The sequence below is a fragment of the Battus philenor genome, unplaced genomic scaffold (genome assembly GCF_028537555.1).
Source record: "Battus philenor isolate CCGP_79_NKW_IND1 unplaced genomic scaffold, ilBatPhil1.0.hap1 SCAF_24, whole genome shotgun sequence".
Lineage (NCBI taxonomy): Eukaryota > Metazoa > Arthropoda > Insecta > Lepidoptera > Papilionidae > Battus > Battus philenor.
Window position 1 is genome coordinate 10,485,570 of NW_027181687.1, and position 12,109 is coordinate 10,497,678.

Below are 12,109 nucleotides of genomic sequence, written 5' to 3' on the forward strand. Positions count from 1 at the left end.
CGCATATGAGGTACGAGAACAGAGCTGCAATACTATGCATACTTTACATTATATATGGTTAGTATAGATCCCATCTCTTCAAATTTTATCACACATTTCTTTATAAAAGGAACACTTGGACATTGGCTTAAGTTACGTAAATTGTATTTACTTAAGTCAATATTCAAGTATGAAATCAGCATCTTACAGGAAGCAAACTATTGTTTTAATAAAATTGTTTTACCCAAGAATTGCATTAGTGCCTTGTGAAGCGATTCCTTGTGATTTAGTTTCAAGAAACAACTTAGTTGCAAGATCTTTCCCTGTGTCCCCTATGGCTTGTATTTGCTTGAGATGTAAGATTTAAATATTAAAGAATTATTGGCCCACCTTGTATATGATTATAAGAAATTTTATAAATTAAACATGCACTCCAGTTTTATATATAGCCATTATCAACACAATGGACAACATTATTGGCCTCTCGGAGTCTCCCTTCTTTAGTTTTAAACGGTTTCACTTGCCAGAAGTCATCAATGTTGAGTTTTTCATTACCCTGCAAGATAAATTTTAACTTGATTAATTTAAAATTAATAGTTTTGCACAGGAAGCACACTGGTGATCTTATATAAATGATTGGTATAGTTGTAAAAGCTTCTATAGCACATTTGTCAGTAAAAATCCTTAAAGCTTTTCTAATCACCTGTATAAAGTGATTACTTTGAAATATGTAACATTAATTTATTTTTTTCTATTGGAATGTGACTGGCCAGTATCTTTTAGCAGTCTGCAAGGACAAATAGTACATAATAATTACTTTTAATATGTATGTACATTACATACTTTATTACTTCAGAAAACATAAGTTTTTAGATAAAGTGTACGATATAATAATTGATAGCAAATGGCAGCTTTTACAGCTATAACCAATTACTCTGTATATAGGTTTATAAAAAATATACAGGGTGATTGGTTTTTAGGAAAGTGATAATAGATTGATCTAGAAAAACATTATGAAATTGTTTTCATTACAGAAAAGTACAATTATAAGCTTTTCAGAATTCTTACCTCCATCTCCATATTTACAGCATCCTCGGGCGCTAAGACAATAAATGGCGTCGATTCAAAACTGAACGCGAGACCAAAGTATGAATATTTCTTTATTTCATCCATGAACACATCCCAGGGGTATATTTTATCAGGGTCACTGTCCATATCTCTTATTTGTCTTGCCAATACTTCGTAATAATATTTAAGTAAATCATTATAATGCTGTAACCTCATTTCCTGACTCGTACATGCATAGATAAAAAATGTTAAATCTAACACAGGGCTTGCACATCTTGTCAATTGAAAATCGATTATTTTCGCATCGATTGGACGATTATTTTGATATTTATATAAAAAGTTATTCGTCCACGAATCACCGTGCGACATTACTCCATTAGTTTTATCATTTACAGCTTTAATCATGTATTTATATCGCTCTGGTACTGCGAACTGTTTTATTTTTTCAACGTAAATCGAATCAGGATATTCTTTTTCGACTGCATCGATTGCAATGTTACTAATTCGATGCCAGAATCGACTGTACCAACTCCATAATCGATCATCGTAATAACTTTCAAACACTTCATTGCTTATTTTGTTAAACTTTTCGGGTTCCTGATCTCTCATTGCGAAAGACATCGCGTGATATTGCGCTAGGCTTTTAACTGTCACTTTGCAGTGGTCAAAATCGATTCCTTCCTGTCTTACAGCGCTTCCGTAATTAAATAAAGATGCATCTTCAAGACATATCACATCGTTTAGCCCATCACAATGTGTGAGAAACCGTTTCGTGTATTTATCAAATGGCTCCTTCATGTTCTTTTTAGATTGAAACTCTAATAATGCCGGTAAAACACGCTCGTAAAATATAATTTCGTTTTTAAAGAATTCATCGCTTCTAAACGTTAACCGTCTGCATACGTTCTTCGGTATCGTCTTCAGAATAACCTGCACATGTTTTGTTTCACCGTCGGGTTTGTTGCCGTGGATTTTTATTCGAATAACTTCGCTCAAATATGAATCACCTTTACCTGTATCGCTTACATACTGAAAACAATACAAATGCTTCTTTAATATGTGTTGCAAGTTAAAGGGGAATTGGTTCCACACAGCGTGGAATATGTAGCTACTGGGGCCATAACCCTTTTAGTAATCGGTTAATTTCGGCTTCGTAGAGCGTTATCTCTGTCACACGAAATACACGACTGACAAAACATGACATAGGTAGTGTGGGACAGAGATAGTGCTATACGATTACCTCTTTCCAAAGGTCGATGTGCAATATTTATCGCCGGGTACTGAACTACTCTTTCACCAGATCCGGAGGCCGTCGAGCTCTTAGATCGCTTAGGTTAACGCTTCATGGAGTGACTAAGATCGAGGGCCCCCTCAAGGGATGTACGAAGCCGAAATTAACCGAATATCTCTTTTCTAAAATCGATTTGCAATATTTATCGCCAGGTACTGTATTTCATATTGATTACTTTATATAGGGTGATTGTAAATGGACGAAAAATTTATGTGCATTCTTCCATTAAAAGTTTATCATTTTTGGTTAAACTGTTAATCAGCCTGTATTTTTCGCCAACCTATTATCAAGTCTACTGCGTAATTGTACTATATCTATGAGATTGTATAAAAGCTTCAAATTATACCTCCCAATGAGTAAATGTGACATCCTCCTTGAACCAGTCATTGAGGGCGTTGGTGAGCTTTTCATTGGTGAGGGCTGGAGAAATTCCGGTCAGTGTTTTGAAATCCTCATAAGTCATTGTGATGTGCCTGGAATGACATAATAAAATAATTATTTTTCTTGGTATTGTAACGGGTGTAATTTATGTGATATAATATAAAATCTTATACAAAATGTAGTAACAGACACAGGATAAATACAAGAAATAAAAATAAACTAGTAACACTTAAATTTTGTAGTCATATATAATAAGTTGCTCGAGATAACTTAGATAACCTTTTATAACTTTAAATCTTCTCTATAAATTTGGATTGTTGACTCATTCACTTAGCTGATATTTTAATGTACATATGAAAATTTGTTAAATTCCATTTCAAAAGGCATCTGTTGAATTTCTGGCCGGCTTACAAATCAGTGTTCTGAGCCGGTGGTACCTTATTACTTATAGTTTTAAAATAGGTTTGTGTTGTGACAAAAGTGCTTGTAAATGTCTACTTGAATAAATATATTTAATTTTTTTTTTCATATTAGATGATAGACAACTACTTGCACTGCCCACACTCAGCGATTACCCGCAACCATAACTATATCGGCAATCTACCTAGTAAGGAATCTACTTGCACCGCGTTAGCGGGTCCTGGTTGCCACTTGCGAACCTTTTGAGTGACATCCCGCACACTCTCACTTCAAACAAGCAATTCTTTGATCTATATCGGTGACCTTGTTTCTTTTAAGGATCTCCTTATTTCTGATTCAATCTCACAGTGAAACATAGATCTCTTCGGTGATTTCTGGGTGACCTTGTGTGAACCCATTTACCAGTTATTATGTGTAGATCTTGCAAATATATTGTGTTATGTAATAAATCTGTAATGATTATTAATCTATGTAAACAATGATTGGCTTGATTTTTATTTCAAAAGCTTGGAGACCATCACATAATACCAGAAAGTTATATATAACTTAATAATAATAATAAAGCCATTTATTTTTAATCAATGTTAAATGATGTTTTCTGTAGACTTGATATACATATGTATACATATATATAAACATATGTACAAATATATATACATATGAAAATTATATTTATTTATAAAGCTACTAACTTTAGGTAAGTGTATATTATACATGCAGTCAAGAATCTAGTGAGACATACTACAAAATCTAAGATTTTGAAGTATAAAATTGAGAACATATCTTTATTGGTCATAAATATCTATCTTTTAAGGATTTCATACTATATTATAATCATTTATTTGAGTTCAATTGCCTTTAACATGCATTTAATACATAGTAGATAAATGAGTGTTATCATAAGCTGATAAGGGGAATTCCATTTATTTATACACTTCTTGTATTGAGCGGGTATAAAGGATGATTGTTTTAGGGGGTTAAAATATAGCTCATTTGCTGGCCAAAATCTTTAAAGCTTTTACCCTTATTTCCTATCACCCTGCCTGTATAAAGCAATAACTCTGAAATATTTTATTTTAATCTTTTTTCTCTTCAATTGTGTCAGTTTTTCGAAAGTCTGCAGATAAAAAATAATTTATTTTAGTACCTAGTAGTTAGAATTTTAAAGATGCGTTTTATATACATATATTAAGTAATTGACAGCAAATGAGTTATACATTCAACTTTTTAAAGTTTTTACACCTAGTACCAATCATGCTGTATATGAAAGCATTATTCTCTGCCAGTTAACATTCAGAAGAAATAAATAACCAATATACAAAATTAATGACATGGTAAAAGAAAAAATACCATACTTTAAATTCTATATTTCAGTATAATATAATAGTTATTTATGTATTAGTATAATGTAATAATATTATTTTATGGTGAAAATTTAGTGAGTTCATCAATCAACAGCATCCAAACTTTTGATTTGAATGTGTAAGAATTCTTGGCCATTTTTATATTTAGTGAAGCATATTCCAGGGAAAAATAGATTGTATTGCAATGAATTTAAAAGTTGGTAGTGTAGAGGGATACAATAATAAACTTGCCCCAGTGTTTGTGTTTACAGGATATTTACAGGAATTAAGAAAATAAATACACAGATAATAAGGAAGAAAAGTGTGAGAAAAAAGTTAAGATAAAATTTTGTCTCTACTTAAATAAGTCTTGATTTAAATGCTGTATTGTGTTGATAAAATTATTAAGTATGATTAACATTACTAGCACAAGATAATCTTTTGTTTGAACAATGTACTGGTATCAAATTCCTTCCACTTATGTTAAAGTGTAAAAAGGTATTTAAATTATTTGTTGTATAGTATTATTATACTTATTACTACATATGAAGTGATTAGTAAAACATTTTGGAACTTTATTTTAATAAAAAAGCATTACATACTAAAAACCTTCAATATAGATTAGTGGAATATGATAGTATTTGGAATGATTTGTTACTCACAGAACTATAGTAATATAACAAAATAATTAATTACCGTCTTTTGTGAAAAACTTTGTGATTTTTAATTTAATGCCGAGTTAAAAACTTGTCTTATCACTGTTAAAGTTAAAATTCAGGTCAAACCACTAAAAAAAAAACAATTCATAGAACAAGTGTAACAAAAATATATATATATTAATCTGCATTTGATTTTTGTATTTTCATGCTTCGTACAAAAGGAAAATAATAATATTTATCACACACAAGATATCACAGCTTAATTAATAACTAAATAAGTAAACACAATATAACGTTGTGTTTATTACCTTTACTGAGAGATAACTTGCAATAAAACAAGACGACTGCAGCATATGTTCGTACATATATATATATGTAAATAAAAAACAACTTCGAAATAACAAGAACAAACTAATTACCTTAGTTTTGATATGACACTGTCAACGGAACTAAAACCACACGATAATAATTTCGTGATTTTCCTATAACCTCTACACGTAGCGTTGTATTGACTGAAATATAAAATTTTTGTTTAAAGCCCACAATGTTTGATCGAAATATAATAAATAGATATTATTTTCTGTATTAATAAAATAAATCTTTATAATATATTTTTTAAATGATCTGGTAACTTGATCGCGCCGTTACATTCGTTAGGATGCAGAAAGATGTCTCTGTTTACAAGGATAGTAAAAATTAAAACAATTTATTATATCGTTTGAATAATTTTGCACAATATTTTTTAATAACTTTTTTTAGATATTTATTGCATTTTTAATAAGTTTACAAGTCTTCCTGTTCTTTAGTAATTTATAGCCTATAACAAATCTTTAGAATAGTTTGATAGATTTTTCCTTAAGTCTTCCAAACGCCTAAGTATTATTAAGATACCTGAGGATATTGACAATTTTTATTATTAGATACAAAATAAAATCAATTAATTTCTTCCACTATTATGTGCATGTGGTTTTAAGATGAGATGACATCACATTCTTTTATCGTTTTAGTTTATTTTATTTGAAAAATGCGTACACAACTATATCACATACAATTTGTTGTATCTAATGTGTATGTAGTTTGATTGATAGTGAATAATAAATAAGAGTATGGTTTGATTGAAGGTAAATGAATTTTCCTCGTATATACATGTGCGATATACCTACCATAGCTGGAGTTAAGTTGAAACTAATACTCCGAAGTCTATTCTATCATTATCATTGTAAGAGGATTATGGCGGAGGTATTAGTGTGAGAGATTAAATCAATGCCGTGCTGTGCTTACAGAATTCATCTGGGTAATACGATTTAGTATTAATTGATAGCGTTAATGATTTCCAACTCGACGACTGCCGTTCTCGTTAATACGCGGGATTGTCTGTTTAATAATAATTACAAATTAAATCATAAATTAATCCCGTTATATATATAAATGTAATACGTCCTATGTTTGGGACGGATGAAATCTTTAAGGGTCTTTTCAAAAACATGTTTACCGCCACGATTCTCACAAATCATGTATGACAAAAACTATTCGATAGAAAGAATATATTTTCTATTCAAACGTTATTAAGTAGAAGTTTTTAATATTTATTATCTATAAAGAACCCTATTATGGCTGCAGCTGTAGTACGTGTGGTGTGTCATAATTCAAAATTCATATTAAAAAAACAATAAACCTTATAGTGAACCAGTTAAAATACCATTCAATTCAAATTCAGGTCAAATCAGTATAGTAATAATAAAAAATATCATGTTAAATAATAAATAAGACGTCACACAATATAAAACGGTTGCTAATGAACCTAACGGCCATCGTTTACGAACTTGAGACACAACAAAGATACACACATGGATACATATATACAAGAATACCATACCGTTCGGATTAATTAAGAAATCTTTTCATGTGTGTCTATTTATTATTTATTCTTTCAGTCTTTTTTTTGTTTTTGTGTGTCTACTTTCATAACTTAAATGACTGTAATTCAGAGTGACAATCGTTATCTCTGTCGCACAAAATACGATTGACAAAACGTCATAGTGTGGGACAGAGATAGTGCTCTATGAAGCCGAAATCAGCTGATTGTCTCTTTCCAAAGGTCGATGTGCAATATCTATCGCCGGGTACTTTATTATGATTATTACATTCTTAGTGTACGTGTCACGAACATTTTGATTTATTATTAAATCTAACCCAATATATTCAAATCAGATATATTTTAGTTTAATTTGTAATGAATTAAATCGAATGGATGCTATATATACATTTAAAGACAGCAATATACACGCATCACGATGTTTAGCTGTAATAGTAAGACAAAAGGCACTGGGAACGACATTCTCCGAATATTCTAGAAGCGTTGCGGGAGTTTCTTTCACCACTATTCCGAGCACCAACGCTTTCCAAACCAGTAGTAATATTAACCAGGTAAAAGCAGCCTATTAAGTTGAGATTAGGCTCTTTAGGGCGCTGTAGTGATAAACAGATCTGGAATATTGTCTTCTGATTGAGATCAGGACATGTAATTTTATTTTGTGCAATGCTATACACATATATATTTTCAAGGCATATGGTGTCTTCAAGTAATGCGCGTGAAAGAGTAACGTCAGTGTCTGAACGTTCAATATTAAAAGGCGAGAAAGTTGCACATGAGTATAATCGAGTGACCTCCCCAAGTTAAGAATCGATACAGATAGGACCCTTTATTGGTATGACTTGGTGAAGATATTTAAGAGACGTGTTATTAATAATAATTATTAAAGAAGATCATATCAGAAATGAGGGCATCCATAAAAGAACTATGATCACCAACGTAGCTCGAAGAATTGCTCATTGAAGTGGCAGTGGGTGAGGCACATCGCTCGTGCAACTGGTGGTCATTGCGGCTAGAAGGTTCTGGAGTGGCGATTATGAGTCCGTGTACGTGGTGTGAGCAGATCCCTGGATGGACCGACGACAAAGTTATGGTTGCAGGAAGTTGCTGGTTGCAGGCACTGCAGGCTTGTGCCTTGCAGAGGAATCCATCGGCTGAAAAGAAGAAGAAATATAAAATAGTCGCAATAAATGGTATCTCTTGATAAACAGGCGTTTACACATCACGTTAACTGCTTACTGACAAAGATCACGCTTCCATTACAACGCATTTTAACATTGCTATAAGTAATAATTAATTTTTATTATTATATCCCTACTCGGACCATGAGCTTTTTTTACAAACAAAGAGAGATACTGACAGAGAGAGCGAAAGGGAGAGAGAGCAGGAGAGGGAGGAAAGGGTGTGAAAGAGAAAGAAAAGCTTGCTCGGCACGATGGGTCCTACACCATCATTCTGGACTAGGGCAAAAATAAATATCTCAATTCGTATTTTTTGTGTAGTTTTTTGTGTAGTTGGGTTCACGGACTGCTCTAGCTCGTGTAGTGCCCGTGTGCAATGAAAACCTAGCGTCCCCTACGCTTGACCCTCCGCCCCGCGGCTATAACTATTAACTTTGCCGTTGTAATAAGAAAGTTTTTTAATATTCCAAAAAGCTATTTTATAAGTAGGTATAACTTACAGTATGGTATTAGTTGCGGCCTTTCTTCTTATGACAGCAGAATAACACTTATTGTTTTTATACCTGTAGCACATCTCTGTTGCGAAACTAAGCGGCGACCCGCGATAGATTCCAAGACAATGTTCGTAGCTGTCTTGTCTGTCTGTGTCTATCTCTGTCCTGGATGGTGGCGCCTGTGTGCATTGCACACCCTGCACTATAGGTTAAGCCGCCTCTGGGTGATGTTAGCCTTTCTGGCTTATCCGAATCCCCGAGTAAAACAACTAAAAAAAGTCTACTTCAGATGCGGCGCCTTAAGCATTGTGTTGATTAATTTATATCTTATCTGTTGACGGAGAAAGAAGTGTACTTTTTCTCTGTCCTTCAGCAGAAATTGAGTTATTATAAATAGGTGTAAAAGATTTTAGATGGTGAATGTAAAGTTCTTTTGCTGTCAATATATAGCACATTCTATTCAAAAATTAATGGCTTCATAATTAAAAATGTGTTTAATAATAAAGTAAGAAAAAAAGCGTTTTTAAGATTCGAAATAAAAACACTTTTTAACCACGCAGACTTTGTATTGCCGGGAGTAATTGGCCTGTCGCATTACAATAAATAATGTGGCATATTTCATGGTGATCACTTTATATAGAATAATTGTAATTAAATACAAAAGCTTTAAAGCTGTGTGCTAACAAATGTAATGATTCAATCCTTAAAACTTTTGCACCTATTAGGGGGACCGGATAGTATTGTCGCTTTCTCAAGTTAAATTCACACGACTACATTTTTAACAAGTTTGTATTTCGACCAACAATATATTCAACTTTGTTATTAACAACCTTTTTTCATCTAGTATACAACATCTTCCAAGTATGTAATTAGCTACCAAATGACAATCAAATATCGACACGAAACGACATTACTTTCTGGGTTAAATTTATAATATTAATAACTGAATTTAAAAATTGATGAGTATGTAAGACAATGTGGAGTATGTCAGAAGAACGAATGAATGATTTAAGGAAGACCGAAAGAGATGTAAAGAAATAAAAATAAGGATGTGAAATAATTAAATAAAAATTGTAAGTTTTCTGTTTCCAAACAAGATAGGGCAGAACGAGAGGCCCCAATAACTGAAGCCATTATTTTTTTTTATTAATAACAATTAATTTAGGTTTAGCGGTGACCATAAAATACATTTGTTCGAAAAAGGTCTATATATCTCGAATTGTGCACAAATCATAGTAACGATACGCCTCTAATACCATTTTAGATCATTGGCCGGCGTCCAAATTGCTCAGTTCCGTGTAGCGGCCACTTTAGTTAAAATTCAATAGAGTACAGCGAAATCTGCGCTAACGTTCTAGTACGCGTTAAGAGGAACGATTTAGCAACGGCCCATTTTGTTGACGATTATTAATACTATTTTTTATTCATTCATTTCCCACTGAAACACATAAGCCTATCTCAAAGATCGCCACTGTAATATTTTCACATTAGTAAATAATTAGGTCTTTTTTTATTAATAAAGTTTCTTATAATAGTTATATGTCAAATACTTTGACAGTTTTATGACAACTGACAAACGGCTGTTTGATACAGACAATATAATCTTTTTGAGTCCACAGATAACACAGCTAATAATACCGGTCTTGCTCTGTCCGCATCTACCGCAGTATTTTTCAACCTTTTAACTGTTTGCCTTAGTTTTTCTAAAATTATTACACCCCTCTATGTTATATAAATATTTATTATATTATAGCGAAAGGGTTAAACTTTAGACGAGTCCACTTTCGAATTGCCCCCTTAACAATGAAATTACCCTACTGTGGGATGTAGGCCTCACGTTGGGAAACACGAACCTAGCGGGAAAACAAAAGAAGTATAAAATCACCGCACAATATAATTAAAACAATTATAATCGAAGTCTCGTAGAAGAATCAAGATCACCAATGAGAACAAAGGCTTTTGAATGGGGATCACTAGTTGGTAGATATGTCTTCGGTAGGCACCTGACTAGGTAGACCAAGGTTGCAGGAAGTCACTGGACACGGGCGGCGTAACACCAGTAATTGTGGTGAGCGTCTATCCCCTGACATGATGTCGATCATGATTCCAGAACACACACCACGTATTCTTTTTAACAATTCTAACTCAAATCGATAACTATAGTATTACATAGGCATGTCCATATTAAGTATACGTTTGTCATTATTATCATTGATTTTGATCGTTGTATATGAAGCATAAACATAAAGTTAACTGTTCAAAGCAATTATTTTATTTATCGTTGTTTTCCTTGCTCGGTATTCCTTTTGTTTACTACTAATCAAATAAAATGGTCGCTGTATTGTCCAACGATGCCCCCACGGAGCCTCTCCCGGCAGACAAAGTAAATAAATTGTTCAATGTGCGACTCTATCTCGCATCTCGAACGTGACTTCGCCTCATTCCGAGATCGGATAAGGCATCGTCATCCACTTATCCGATGAACTCGGATAGTGGCTAAGGATGTACGTACTTGTGGTATTCGTTCGTCGGAACACTGAATGTAATGGAGGCAATCGTGATACATTGATTTTATTATCTTGAATACAAGAAGTAATATAACGTTTTTGAAGCACTTATTTATATATTTCAAATATGCACGCCAACAGTAATACATAATATTATATTACGTGTGTAGGGGCAGAATTACGACATCGTCAGACAGGCATACCGAAAAGGGGAATTCCACAGAATTATAAATCTTTATTTACGTCGCTATTATGACAGCAGCATTACGCCGTCGTCAGCGGCACATCGAAAAAAGGAATTGTACAGAAATAAAATTGTTCATTTACGTCGATATAAATACGGGCGAAATACTAATGAATATACACACTTCTACTTCGGACTTCGTGTTGTAAATACTTCAAGATCTCAACCCTAGGAAGAATCCCACACGTATGAAAGTTATTGGACAAAACTTATGCTTCTAATTTGCTTTAGCTTTGTGTAGCTTCATCAGCTGTCCGCGAGCTAAAAATCTACGCTGGGTGATCGTACTCCATTTACAATGAAGACATTTACACGAAGAGGGTCTATACCTACACAGGTGTATGGTACTGTTGTTCTTGTAAAAGTTGATGATGTTAGCCCGGGGGCTTTTACAGCTTCATCAGTACTGAGTTCACGGAGCGGAAGCGCCAGTGAATTTATAAAAATAAAAATGACTGGACGCTCCAATTTCAGTATCACAATGACGTTTGCACGTAGGAAACAGCTTTACCAGAGTAGAGGTGTATAGGATAATTGTCGTGTGCGCAGCTTGAGAATTTTAGAAAAGCTAAGTTAAGACATGGCACATATTAATATGGGAAATTATGGGATAGAGAATGCCGGAAAAAGCAAGGAAGGGCTTCTGTCTGTAAAATTGCTAAATCCGGA

The 12,109-nt window shown here is 33.2% G+C and overlaps 1 protein-coding gene across 1 annotated transcript; it reads right to left on the reverse strand.

Moving 5' to 3' along the window:
* Positions 1–312: 312 nt before the first annotated feature.
* Positions 313–5,526, reverse strand: LOC137924727 (uncharacterized). Its single transcript, XM_068768146.1, has 4 exons — positions 5,450–5,526; positions 2,685–2,811; positions 1,048–2,076; positions 313–535 (listed from the first exon to the last, which is right to left on the reverse strand). The coding sequence occupies exons 2-4, from the start codon at positions 2,799–2,801 to the stop codon at positions 419–421; spliced, it is 1,263 nt and encodes a 420-aa protein (XP_068624247.1). The 5' UTR covers positions 2,802–2,811; positions 5,450–5,526; the 3' UTR covers positions 313–418.
* Positions 5,527–12,109: the final 6,583 nt, after the last annotated feature.